The 14,604-nt window shown below is 40.5% G+C and overlaps 1 protein-coding gene across 6 annotated transcripts in view; it reads left to right on the top strand.

Moving 5' to 3' along the window:
• The window catches only part of SASH1 (SAM and SH3 domain containing 1), a 1,387,091-nt gene that overhangs the window by 1,192,342 nt on the left and 180,145 nt on the right, over nucleotides 1–14,604 (top strand). For all 6 annotated transcript variants that reach the window (XM_073627430.1, XM_073627429.1, XM_073627435.1 and 3 more), the window contains exons 3-4: nucleotides 4,697–4,747; nucleotides 4,883–4,932. In XM_073627430.1, the coding sequence (XP_073483531.1) occupies nucleotides 4,697–4,747; nucleotides 4,883–4,932 (101 nt within the window). The remainder of the gene's footprint in view (nucleotides 1–4,696; nucleotides 4,748–4,882; nucleotides 4,933–14,604) is intronic.

A 14,604-nucleotide genomic window follows, 5' to 3' on the forward strand; every position in this document is an offset into this window, starting at 1 on the left:
AGTGTGCTGACAGGTGAGGGCACCTCCGTGTTCCCAGGCCCCTTACCTTACAGCTGTAAGGTATACAGCATATGTAGAGGAGGTCCAACGGTACAGCAGGTGGCGTTGATTGGTAATACCGTATATCATATGTAGAGACAAAGAACGAGTGGTATATAGTATAATACCGTTTGATGTAAAGATACAGGAGGGGGAGGGGGGGGTTGCACTCACTTTTAAGCAATGAGCGCACGCCTCAACCCACGAGCGCCGAGCTCGTATAATCCCAGGCTCTGGATCTTCTAAGAGACTCTCCCCGCTTCCAATTCCTCACCACCTGTTGTGCAGAGTTATATTGTGCGGGATATAGAAAACAGAAACCGCACATAGCATAATCCCGTATATCATATACTTTATTAAAGTACTCACATAGTTCGTACACTTACATTTAAAACACAGCTGGGGGGTAAAACATCCATGAGCGCCGAGCTCGTCACATCCAGCTAGTGTGTGGCAGCGTCCCGTGCTCCTGACGCGTATCGTCACGTCACGTGACTTCTTCAGAGGATAGCACGGGATAGAAGGCCAATGCTTATAAAGGGTCCCCGCGTGATGGACACGCGGCGGCCATTTTCCCGAAGGGCGCTAATGTAAGGGATAGGGCAAGCAACCAGCGGCCATTTTCCCAGAGCTTATCTCTATGTGTACATAGATAGATACATAGAGATAAGCTCTGGGAAAATGGCCGCTGGTTGCTTGCCCTATCCCTTACATTAGCGGCGTGTCACGTGAGTGCCAAGCGGCGCTCTGAAATCAGGTATATAGCTGCATTTTTTTATAAGACACACACTGGGGCAGTTTACATAAACAGAGATGATACTATACATTTTACATAATGGGTTAACAACCACTTTAAGGCCCTAATCCAGCCTTAATTCAGGCTATTTAGTGCATTTCTTCCTGATTCTGTTTATACACTCACCGGCCAATTAGGTACACATTGCTAGTACCGGGTTGGACCCCTTTTGCCTTCAGAACTGCCTTCATTATTCAGGGCATAGATTCAACAAGGCGTTGGAAACATTTCTCAGAGATTTCGGTCCATATTGACATGATATATATAAGCAGCGCTCAAAATTTAATTAGAATGCAAAAAATATATGGCATATATTACATTGAGAACCAACCAAATGTGCAAAAGTGACTTAGTGCAAATAAGTCATATTCATAGCAAATAACAAAAAACAGTTCACAATGCGTAAAAAGTTAATGGGTGAAATAAATCAATCTAGCATGAAAGTGCTCCATGCATATGTGAACAGGTAAGGGAATATCTCACCAGCCATAACCTCACAGACAAGCCTCTTGCCAGATATGCAGGACCATAGATTATAATGGTCAAACAGGCAAATGCAGCAAGGCATCCAGGAGAGCAGCCGTCAGTGGATCACAGATCTCATAAGGTGACTCGAAATGAATGTAACCGATGTCAGCTCGTACGATGCCGCTTGATGGCTGCTAGGTGTGTGTGACGTGATCACTCGTGGGTCACTCAGCTGCCGCTCACTGGATATTTCCTCTTTTTTGGACCATTCTCTGTAAACCCTATAGATGGTTGTTAGTGAAAATCCCAGAAGATCAGCAGTTTTTGAAATACTCAACAACCATGCCACCTTTACAGTCACCTAAATCCCCTTTCCCATTCTGATGCTTGGTTTTCCCTTCAGCAAGTCGTCTTCACCACGTCTAGATGCCTAAATGCATTGAGTTGCTGCCATGTGATTGGCTGATAACATTTTGTGTTACCAAGCAATTGAACAGGTCTACCTAATAAAGTGGGTGGTGAGTGTATATTGTAGTTCAAGGTCACTTTTACCTAATTTATATCTTGCATCATTTATGGGTTACACTAAATATTTTTAGGCCATAAACACTTATTCCATTAATTTATTATTTTATGTAATCTCTATTATTCATATGGACTATCCAGACTATATGAAAAATCGTGGTCCAGTATCTTTATATGTGGATATGTGGATATGTGCATATATTTTATGCACAAATGTAGTGAGCACTGCTTACCTAGTAGATTGTTATAACCAAAAGTCAATGTTGTTGTATTATCTATGATACATATATTATTCTTATAACTTCAGATTCATCGCTCTCCTTTTTCCTCCTGAAGGAGTGGGTTAGATTTCACGAAATACATTGAGTATCTATCTATCTATCTATCTATCTATCTATCTATCTATCTATCTATCTATCTAGCTATCTAGCTATCTAGCTATCTAGCTATCTAGCTCTATATCTATATCTATTTTGTAGATGCTATAACTTTTGCGCAAACCAATCAATATACACTTATTGCAATTTCTTTTTACCAAAAATATATAAAAGAATACATATCGGCCTAAACTGTGGAAGAAATTAGTTTTTTTTATATATTTTTTGGGGGATATTATAGCAAAAGGTAAAAAATATTGGGGGGCCCTCTCCCACCCCGATAAAAGTGATCTTGCGGTGAAGCCACTCTTATGGGAAAGCGGACTGCCAGCCGAAAAAGAGGATACCGGGGTTATGGCAGCTAGCTGCTGCTGTAACAACGATATTCCTCTTCAAACTTAGGACGTACATTGGCGTGCGGCGGTCCGGAAGTGGTTAATTTTGATGATTATGGCTTACAGCTAGTGAAAACCCAAAATTCAGTGTATCAGAAAATTTTAATATTACATAAGACCAATAAAAAACGTTTTTTTTTTAATACAGAAATGTTGGCTTACTAAAAAGTATGTCCATGTACAATATAGTATGCACTCAATTCTTGGTCGGAGCTCCTTTTGCATGAATTACTGCATCAATGCGGCGTGGCATGGAGGCGATCAGCCTGTGGCACTGCTGAGTAAGGATGCGCTCCGGCGTGTTCGCACAGCACACGTGCAGAGCCCGCCAGGAAGTCGACACTGCGCTGCGCTAATCACAGGCAGTGAGACATTTCCCAATCTCTGCAGCAGCGCATCAGGACAATGTCTCACTGCCTGTGATTAGCGCAGCGCCGACTTCCTGGCGGGCTCTGCACATGGGCTGTGCCAACACGCCGGAGCCCGTCCTTACTGCTGAGGTCTTATGGAAGCCCAGGTTGCTTTGATAGTGGCCTTCAGCTTGTCTGCATTGTTGAGTCTGGTGTGTTTCATCTTCTTCTTGACAATACCCCACAGATTGGGGGTTTAGGTCAGGCGAGTTTGCTGGCCAGTCAATCACAGTGATACCATGATCATTAAACCAGGTATTGGTACTTTTGGCAGTGTGGGCAGGTGCCAAGTCCTGCTGGAAAATGAAATCAGCATCTCCATACAGCTGGTCAGCAGAGAGAAGCATTAGGTGCTCTAGAATTTCCTGGTAGAGGGCTGCACTGATGTTGGGCTTGATAAAACACAGTGGACCAACACCAGCAGATGACATGGCTCCCAAAATCATCACTAACTGTGGAAATGAAAATGAAATCTGCATCAAGCTGGTCAGCAGAGGGAAGCATGAAGTGCTCTAGAATTTCCTGGTAGAGGGCTGGCAGAACAGGACAGAGAGGAATGAGAGCAGTGGGGAATTCAAATCCCTGCATCTTTGGAGCAGTTTGAGGAAGCCTTGACTGTTCTGGTTTGCGGGAGGTAAGTACAGTAGGAACCAGGAGGATGAGGAGGGGGTCTAGTGTTAGGTCACCTTTTCAGATTTTCTGAAATTTATACTTTGACAATGGTGCTGATAGGGGAAGCAGCTGATCATAAACACCTAATATTTGTGGTCAGTCTACCTGTTCAAAAAACATTTTTAGAATGAGCTCCGTTTATCCAAGCAGGCACCATTCAGTCATGCTACATACACCTGGAATGGTGCAAGGTTAAGTAAAGAATCTCATGAAAATCTGATTTGTATTGCATCCACATGCAAACCTTTGCTACTTTTCAGCTCAGCGACTTAGTGGTTATCACGTTTGACTTGCAACACTGGGATTCCCAGTTCTAATCCAGACACTATTGAACCATGGTCAGGACACTATCTACATGGAGTTTGAATGTTCTTCCTGTGTTTGCATGGGTTTTCCCAAGGTAATCTGGCTTGCTCCAACACTCCAAAGATATACTGGTAGCTTATTTGGCTGCTTTCCGAATTGGCCCTTGTAAATGTATGTATGCATATGACATAGGGACTTTAGATTGTAAGCTCCTTGGGGGCAGGGACTGATGTGAATGTAAATTGTGGGTGCTATATAAATGGCTGGGATAATATGTTGTGCACTTTATCAAATGGGCTGTGATATTGTACCTCCTCTTGTTTCTGTTCAGCTGCTCCCCCTGACTTCTGTTATTCTTCTTTATTAAGCATGGGAGTGTCTGTGTCTAACAGAATCAACATATCAGGGAGGCAACTTTAAAATCTTAACTAAATGCAGTTAAAAACAGATGGTTTCTACAATGCAGTGCTATCCCATTTATCAGTTCTGATACAAACTATGATATGCACTTAATCTGAAAAATAGGGAGAGACTGCAATGTTTTTTTTTTTTCCTTTGAACATCATTTACAATTCTGATTTCCTGCATTCATGCATTCACATACAGTATGTATGCCGATTTATCTTCATAAGATGATGTTTTTTTGCTGATTGTAATGTGCCACGTTTCTTGATGTCTCATGACTGACTTGCATATGTTCTGTTTTAGGAGAAATCTGATGCTGGCTCCACCTCATTACAGCTGCGTTCCCAAACTGAAGTACGTACAATAAATGATTATTTTCATCCTCTTCCCTATAGTTGTTTTTCTTGCGATTACTGTTTTTTACTCAGTAAAATTTCCCCCTACTTCTGTGATTATATTGATGAAATGCCCATTTTCTTGCCCTTTTAGGATTCCTTTGAATTTAACAGTGCAGTATCTACACCAGAGACTGAAAGAAAGTAAGTCATACACTTATGTTGTGAAAAAGAAATGTCATATCAAATAACTATGTTTAAAATTTCAGAAAAATAAAGGTACAGTTGTATACATTTTCAGTTTACACAATATAAGAAAAAGCTAGAAAACAACCAAAAAAAGACAAATTTTTGCTATGGTATTAATAATTCAGATTTGGTTTTGGACCCATAACAGATGCAAATGTGTGTGTGAAGTAGATTCTGTAAATGGAGAATTTTAAAGGAATTATGTCAAGTAGAGGTATACCATCCCATCGCAGAGATTTCCCTTCACTTTCTGTCCCATAGTCAAACAGGAAGGGAGAGGAAATCCCTGCAAATTAAGGGAATTCCTTGGGGACCCCCAGGTCACATAACTAGTGTCCCCATTGGAAAATTTCCCCTCTATTACTTCTCTGGGGACAACCCAATACAGGGGGGTCCCTGGGTTACAAACAAGATAGGGACTTTAGGTTTGTTCTTAAGTTGAATCTGTTTGTAAGTCGGAACAGGTAAATTTTTTAAGTGTAGCTCCAGCCAAAAAAATCTATTTTTAAGTTTTTTAGAAGGGTTATCACCCCTGTAACATTTGTTTTGCTGTCTGTGCCCCTGTTCAGAAGATTTCACCTCACTTTCTGTCCCAATGACAATTGGATTTTGAAAATTTGGGGTTATTAGGGAAATAAGGATTGGTGATAAAGCATCATTGGAGACACCTTTTTCCCATATTAACTCTTACAGGAGTGAATTTCCCTTCCTAGGGGGTAGATTTCCTCTCACTTCCTGTTGTCTCCTTCTATTTGTAAGTAGGAGTTGTTTGTAAGTCGGATGTTTGTAAGTAGGGAACCCCCTGTATTTGGGATTTTTTTTTATGTTCACATTCAATAATAATGGTAAACCAGCCAAAAAGAGAGGGTGAATCTCCCTAACAAGGGCACAGACAGCAATAAAATCCTGACAGGTGTTCTAATCCCTCTCACCTCTATCCAAAACAAAAAAAAAAATAAAAATAAAATGTTTGCCTTTTAGTTACATTTTAAACACATCCTTGTAAACCCACCTATCGTTTTCAGCCAAGGAAGCTGCCATCTTGGCCTCTCTTTGATCTTCAACTACCATATGGCTGCACATATGATCAGTTACGACACCAGCCTTTGAATGGTTTGACAGTTTGGTTGAGAGCACAACCAATGTGACAGTAACATTCTCGGGTTTACTTCCGCTTTTAGGCTACTTTCACACACAGACCTCCCGAGCGTTAGCGGTAAAGCGGCACTAGTTTTAGCGGTGCTTTAGCGGCACTGTGCGGGTGAGAGCAGGACCCTTTTAACCCCTAAGAAGGGGTTAAAAGCACCCGAAAAGCTTTGCAGGCACTTCAGCAGCGCTGCCCATTGATTTCAATGGCAGGGGCGGTTTAGGAGTGGTGTATACACCGCTCCCGCACCGCCCCAAAGATGTTAATTGTGCACCGCCCCAGTGTGATAGCACTTGGGCTTTCATACTGGGGAGGCTTGAGTGGTGCTTTTCAGGTGCTTTACAGGCACTATTTTTAGCGCACAAACGCCTGAAAAGCGCCTTCAGTGTGAAAGGGGTCTAAGTGATATTGAACAATGCTGGTGATGAAAAATGAGCTGATTTGATTGTAATTGATTTATTATCAAAGGGGAAGTTCCGCTTAATTTTTTGTTTCAGACTGAAGAACCACTTTAAGTTTTTTTACTTTCATTAGTACATGATATAAAAGTCATAGCTTCTATGATGTTGGGTTGTTGAGAAGCAGGATAAAGTCACTAATAAATTGATGCCAAGTTTGGCCAAAAGGAGCTATATCTTCTTAAAGAAATTGTAAATGATCACCTTGTAAAACAACTCATTCATTTTAAAACTGAAATGAAAGGTAAAACATTTTTGTATAGATATAAAAAAACATAATAAATAACTTTTTTGCCCTTTTTTAATAAGGCTCCATGCACACTGGGCATTAAAATAACATTACAAAAATGCCAGTAGCTATGCAGTAAGTCTTTTAAAGTTTTTGCAATAGCATTTATTAGCGCTATTTAGCGTTTTTCCGCGTTAGCGTTTTTTAGCATTTTTTTTTCCAATGGATCAAAAACGTTAAACGCTGGTGAGCCACGTTTTTGAGCATTTATCGACGTTTATCAGTGTTTATGCTCGTTTAACTTTGTAAGCGTTTTTTATGGCCAGAAATACAGCTCCTGAATGCGATTTTAGAGCGTTCAGACAACAACTCATAATCTCCACTGCTGATTAACGTCCAAATATGTACATGTGTGTATGGACACATAGGATAACACAGAGGGGAGTTTATGGGCTGTTAAAAAAAAACGCCCAAACTCCCAAAAACTACAGTTTATGAGCTTCAGTGTACATGGAGCCTTAGTGATCACATATCTCTGTTCTCAGCTGCAGTAAATGGCTGTGCATGGGGGACATGTCAGGACAAGTCTGATCATTGGAGGAAAGCAGGATGAGTTCCCAGCATAGCTAGAGAACTGACCACAGTGTGCTCTCCTGCTTAGTGTGGTCAGTTATTAGTAGGAAAACAGAGGAACTGGCAGGAACACAAGGGATTTCACACAAAGAAAGCAATATAAATAGAGCAAGGTACTTTTCCATACAAGTACATGGTACAGCAGGCATATATCAGGAATATGAAATGCTGGGGTAACAAACATTTTAAGTATGGGATTGCCTTCTTAAAGATGTACTCAATTTTAGGTGAAGAAAAATTACCCTTTAAGTGCTTGGAATAATTAAGCCCATTGTTGCTGAATGTCTGTTCAAGATTGCTTCTTTGCAACACTTTTTGCCTCCCTTGGGGGGAAAAAAAACCCAATTTAAAAGCGCTCTGAACTTAAAACATTGTACACCCTTAACAGAGGTTCACCACAACTCCCTGCAATATCCATCTACCCAATTTTTCCAAAATATTAGAGCTATAGCATAGTTTGGTAAAACTTGGCCATCACCAGAGCACTGCATAAAAATGACCAGTTAGAATAGACTAAAATGGGGAAACACAAACAAGGCAGGTGTTTTTTTACACTAGAAAACCAAAGTGCATCATCTCGGAGAAAATGAATAAAATTGACCAGCAGCAGGGCAGTTTTGTGAGTAGATTAAAGAGGGAAGGGGCTCGGGCACAAGGCAGCTGTTTTGTTACACTAAAAAATAAAATTCTACTGTCCAGAGATATAAAATCAAACATTTGATTTATTGCAGCTTTCAGTTGTTAGATTTGGTGGCTGCATTAGTTTTTTCTTTTTTTTATCAATAGAGGAGCAATAGAGGCCCCCTGGACAGCATCATAGTCTGGAAAGAGTGTAGAGTCACATGGACTAATTACGTGCTTCAAAACCCCAAACCCCCCCCCCCCCATTGGAATCCATAGTCTGGTGCTCTGTATATAGATCAGGGGGTCAGCCCCTAATGGATGGGCCGCCACTGCCTCAAGGTCATAAAAATAACCCTCCCATAATTCTCCCCACTATACAATATTTATTTTTTTTCAAACATTTTGCTTTGTTACCAGTCCCCCATAAAAAAAGTTCCCCATGCCCTTTTTTTGATGATAGTTTGACTATAGCCAGAATTTGGAATCAAGTGTCAAACATGGAAGGAGGACCAGGATAAGATTACAGGTGCTCACGATCGTTGGAAACACTGACGCTGCAGCGCTGGAAGTTATTGCTTGCAAAGTAAGTCTTCAATAATTTGTTAATGTGCTGTGCATTCTAGTACGTTATGGCTAAAAGCTCCTGGGACCTCTGAACCTCACTTTGCAATTATTATTATTTTTGTGGAGTTTTGTTTCACTTTAACATTCACCAGGAGGTAGAGTGTATGTTCACTTAGAACTTGGCTTTAACAAAAAAAAAAGTATTCTCCTGCCATTAGCACCATCACCAATTCTCATTCGTTATATTAGGATACTGGGAAAAGATTTGTAAAAAAAAATGTTAATGCCTTTCATGCTCTTAAAGCAAACCTGTCAAAAACATAAATAAATAAATACACTCTCATCCTATGCTATTCATCTTCCAGGCAGGTATTTTATTTAGAAACAGATAACCTTTAGGCCTCATGCACACTGGACGTTTTTACAGCTGCTGTTTTTTGGTCTCAGGCTTTTTTTTTCTGCAGCCAGTAAACACCCTAGCATGTTATCCTATGTGTTCATGCACACGTAAGCTTTTTATCAGCCTTTTTTGGCAGGGGCGTTTCTGGCTGGAAAAAAATAAAAACAGAACTAGTGAGTTTGAAGGAAAGTTTTCAGCTCTAAAAACACTAACTCTGAACACCGCTGCAAAACACTGAAAAACATGACTATTTGGCATTTATGACCCAAACGCTTTTGTGGGAGCATAGTTTTGCTAAAAAAAAAAGCTAAGAAATGCAAACGCTAAAGAACGCTGAAAAATTTTACTGCAAAAACAGTACAAAACTCTTTCTACAGCTAATGCTACTGGCGTTTTTAAAACGTCCAGTGCGCATGAGGCCTTAATGGTTGTACTATGGGTATCATAAACTCCAGAGCTCTATCAGGAGAAAGGTGCACACAGGGTCTGGTCTCTAACAGATGATCTAGTGAGACTAAATACATGCCATATACTCATTACCACAACTTCTTTAAAGTGACCAAATAGAGTAGAATAGGAGTATGTAGCACAGGTGGCTTACTGTAATGCCCCGTACACACGAGCGGATTTTCAGTCGGAAAAAACTTGGATGTTTTTTCCGACGGAATTCCGCTCAAGCTTGTCTTGCATACACACGGTCACACAAAAGTTCTCTGAACTTTTGACCGTCAAGAACGCGGTAACGTACAACACTACGATGAGTCGAGAAAATGAAGTTCAATGCTTCCGAGCATGCGTCGAATTGTTTCCGAGCATGCGTAGGAATTTTGCGCGTTGGAATTGGCACAGACGATCGGAATTTCCGATCGGAACTTTTTCCGACTGAAAAATAGAGAACCTGCTCTCAATCTTTTGCTGGCAGGAATTCCGGCAGCAAAAGTCCGATGGAGCATACACACGGTCGGAATTTCCAACCAAAAGCTCACATCGGACTTTTGCTGGGAGAATTTCCGATCGTGTGTACGAGGCAAAAGAGTACAGTCAGGTCCATAAATATTGGGACATCGACACAATTCTAATCTTTTTGGCTCTATACACCACCACAATGGATTTGAAATGAAACGAACAAGATGTGCTTTAACTGCAGACTTTTATTTTTAATGTGAGGGTATTTACATCCAAATCAGGTGAACAGTGTAGGAATTACAACAGTTTGTATATGTGCCTCCCACTTTTTAAGGGACCAAAAGTAATGGGACAGATTAACAATCATCCATCAAACTTTCACTTTTTAATACTTGGTTGCAAATCCTTTGCAGTCAATTACAGCCTGAAGTCTGGAATGCATAGACATCACCAGACGCTGGGTTTCATCCCTGGTGATGCTCTGCCAGGCCTCTACTACAACTGTCTTCAGTTTCTGCTTGTTCTTGGGGCATTTTCCCTTCAGTTTTGTCTTCAGCAAGTGAAATGCATGCACAATCGGATACAGGTCAGGTGATTGACTTGGCCATTGCATAACATTCCATTTCTTTTGCTTAAAAAACTCTTTGGTTGCTTTCGCAGTATGCTTCGGGTCATTGTCCATCTGCACTGTGAAGTGCCGTCCAATGAGTTCTGAAGCATTTTGCTGAATATGAGCAGATAATATTGCCCGAAACACTTCAGAATTCATCCTGCTACTTTTGTCAGCAGTCACATCATCAAAAATATGAGAGAACCAGTTCCATTGGCAGCCATACATGCCCCCGCCATGACACTACCACCACCATGCTTCACTGATGAGGTGGTATGCTTTGGATCATGAGCAGTTCCTTTCCTTCTCCATACTCTTCTCTTCCCATCATTCTGGTACAAGTTGATCTTGGTCTCATCTGTCCATAGGATGTTGTTCCAGAACTGTGAAGGCTTTTTTAGATGTTGTTTGGCAAACTCTAATCTGGCCTTTCTGTTTTTGAGGCTCACCAATGGTTTACATCTTGTGGTGAACCCTCTGTATTCACTCTGGTGAAGTCTTCTCTTGATTGTTGACTTTGACACACATACACCTACCTCCTGGAGAGTGTTCTTGATCTAGCCAACTGTTGTGAAGTGTGTTTTCTTCACCAAGGAAAGAATTCTTTGGTCATCCACCACAGTTGTTTTCCGTGGTCTTCTGGGTCTTTTGGTTTGCTGAGCTCACCGGTGCATTCTTTCTTTTTAAGGATGTTCCAAACAGTTGATTTGGCCACACCTAATGTTTTTGCTATCTCTCTGATGAGTTTGTTTTGTTTTTTCAGCCTAATGATGGCTTGCTTCACTGATAGTGACAGCTCTTTGGATCTCATATTGAGAGTTGACAGCAACAGATTCCAAATGCTAATAGCACACTTGAAATGAACTCTGGACCTTTTGTCTGCTCCTTGTAAATGGGATAATGAGGGAATAACATACACCTGGCCATGGAACAGCTGAGCAGCCAATTGTCCCATTACTTTTTGGTCCCTTAAAAAGTGGGAGGCACATATACAAACTGTTGTAATTCCTACACCGTTCACCTGATTTGGATGTAAATGCCATCAAATTAAAGCTGAAAGTCTGCAGTTAAAGCACATCTTGTTTGTTTCATTTTAAATCCATTGTGGTGGTGTATAGAGCCACAAAGATTAGAATTGTGTCAATGTCCAAATATATATGGACCTGACTGTATATTACCGCGTAGTTTAGTTGGTAAAAAAACTTTCACTTCACCCATGCCATAACAACTTAGGGTTAACTGTACTGGAGGGTACTTTTTTAAATATATGGTTTGTTGAATCTGTAGTATTTTAGCCACATGTTTGATTTGTAAATAGAAGATGGTCACAAATCTGTGTTAAAAATCACAAGGCAGTGCTGCCACATGTGGTTGCCTGATTTGAGAAGAATTGTTTATATTGTTTTGTGGAGTTGGTGTGAGGGAAATCTCAAGGTAAACTTCAAGGTCTTCTGTTTGCAATTGTCATTTCATATTTAGAATTGTGTGTATATATATAGTCTGGTTAAGGGTCTATTTACACCAGATGCATTTTTAACACACGTCAACCCAAGGAATCGGTAAAAAACAAAACAAAAAAAAAAAAACACGCTGGTGCATTGCACTGATGTGCCCTGGTTTGTGGTGGAAAAAAGGGCATACTTTTTTCCTGGCACAATACGATGCAACAAATGGCTATGCATGTCAGAGCAGTGCAACACACATCAGCACACAGGGAAAACGGCAGGCCAGCACGAGTTTGACTCCTCTGCCCTGCTGTAGACCCTTTGCATATTCCAGAAAGTGAGGAGTAAGCTACATGGTAAAATGCACCGCAAAGCAGAATGCCAACACATGTCAACGCACACAATGCAGTATAAATGGACCCTAAGACCCCTTTCACTCGGAGGCATTTTTCAGGCGCTTTTGGGCTAAGAAAAAGTGCCTGAAAAACGCCTCCCCTGCAGCCCCAGTGTGAGAGCACGAGTGCTTTCACACTGGGGCGGTGCGCTTGCACAACATTAGAAAAAGTCCTGCAAGCAGCATCTTTGGGGTGGTAGAGGAGCAGTGTATACACCGCTCCTCCACTGCGCCTGCCCATTGAAATGAATGGGCACCACTGCCGAAGCACTGCTTTTCGGGCGCTATCGACCCTTTCTTTGGCCGTTAGCGGGGGTTAAAAGCACCCTGTTAGCGGCCGAAAACGTGGCCCGTTGTCAGTGTAAAAGGGGTCTAAATAGTAATGTAAGGTGTTCCAATTGAATATATTTAAGAAGGGGGCTTCTAAAAGAAAAAAAAGGAACAGTCCTTTTTGGGCTTTGCTATGGTGATTACTATAGTCATAATTTTAAATGTGGTTTTTAAAGCGGTATTAAGCCCAAAATCAAAAATGTAATATATTGCAGTTTACCAATCCATAGATGCGATGGCTGCATTCGTTTTCTTTTTTTTTCAGGCTTTTTGCCCTCTGTTTTCACCTGGTAAACTAGCTATTAAAACACCTCCTGTATTAGAGTGCCCCACTCAGGATGAATGAGCACAGAAGACAGCGGCATTGTCAATCTGGGGGAAGGGGAGTGTTAGATGTACTAACAGATTTAGATACACTCACAAATTGAAGCCAAACTTCAGCTAATACTTTTATAAGAAGGTACAGCAAAATATTTTTTGTTTCCTTTTGGGAAGCACCATTGTCAGTGGTAAATGATTTGTCTCATGTCTGTAACTGTTACATTTGCTAGAGAGCTTGGCCTTTAAAAAAAAAACAGACTTAGAGGCTGGATAACCAGATGAAAATAATGGACAGAAAGCCTAAAAAAAAAGGAAACTAATGCAGCCACCACATCTAAGAATTGGTAAGCTGCAATATAATGTTTGCTTTTGGTTTTAATACCAATTTAAGTAAATTTCTTGTAATAAAAAAAAAAAAAACATTGTTTTTAAGTTGGTTATTCAGGTGCAGCAGTCCTCTGATTTGCATATACTCTGTATTTGGGGAAAAGGTGATATCTGTCATATAAATCGGATTGTAACTTCCAATAAAATTTTCAGACAAAGCTGGAAAAGTAAAAGAAAATGTCTGATTGATTGCTTTTTTTAATAAAATACTATATCTTCTGCCTTTATCTGTAAAACAGTTTTTATACATGTCATCAAATATATTCAGTCTAGGCAGCTGTATAAATATTGACACCAGCGCAGAAATACTGGTTGCCTTATTTCATTTTTTGGAAATTTGTTCTTTAGGTAAATTGTCAATCTCCTAGCAACCAACATTAAGCCAGTTACTTATATTAGACCTACTTCTTAAAGGGCAGGTTTTGCCCTCAATGTACTTCCTTCCTAACGTTTTAAAATGCCATACTGGAATTAGTGTCCCAATTTGGAATATATTTTTCTTCCTCCCAGTCTTAGTGACAGCGGTAATGGGGACATACGATCGCTTCAATGGAGACACATACAGTATTCTTGTTTATCTAGTGGAGACCAAGATCAAAATTATTAAAAATATATATAGGGGTCTGACAAAATTATGTTAACACTACATGATTTGCACGCGTGAAAGTGACGACATGTTTCACGTTGAAAGTGGAAGTGATGTAACATTCTTTTGCTTCCACTCTGCAACGAGACACCTAGCTAACAGGTGGGAAGTCTCACTTTCGTCATTCACTGTGTGCGCTGCTAGTAATACGCAGTCATGTCAGAGCTTACTGAGTTTTATAGAGGGCAAATTGTTGGTGCCCACTTAGCTGGTGCGTCTGGGACTGAAATTGCCAGTTCATTTGTGGTGTTGCGAGGTAGAGTATCAAAGATTATGACGGCATATACAGTTTCCAGCAAAACGTCGTCTGATCAGGAAAAGCGTGGTCGTCGGTGGCCAACAGACCGAAAGAGACAAAAGGACATTGCGTAGGATTGTGACCTGGATTTTTGCATGAAGAGTGGTATCAGATTTCATTATCTACAATCCAAGACTTTTATATGTGTCAATTTCCAGGAGAAATGATCATGCAAAGAAAGTACTATTGCAACTTCTAAGTATAGAAAATAGTAGAAAAGTTAGAAGCTAACTCC

This window comes from Aquarana catesbeiana, linkage group LG04 (genome assembly GCF_042186555.1).
Source record: "Aquarana catesbeiana isolate 2022-GZ linkage group LG04, ASM4218655v1, whole genome shotgun sequence".
Classification (NCBI taxonomy): domain Eukaryota; kingdom Metazoa; phylum Chordata; class Amphibia; order Anura; family Ranidae; genus Aquarana; species Aquarana catesbeiana.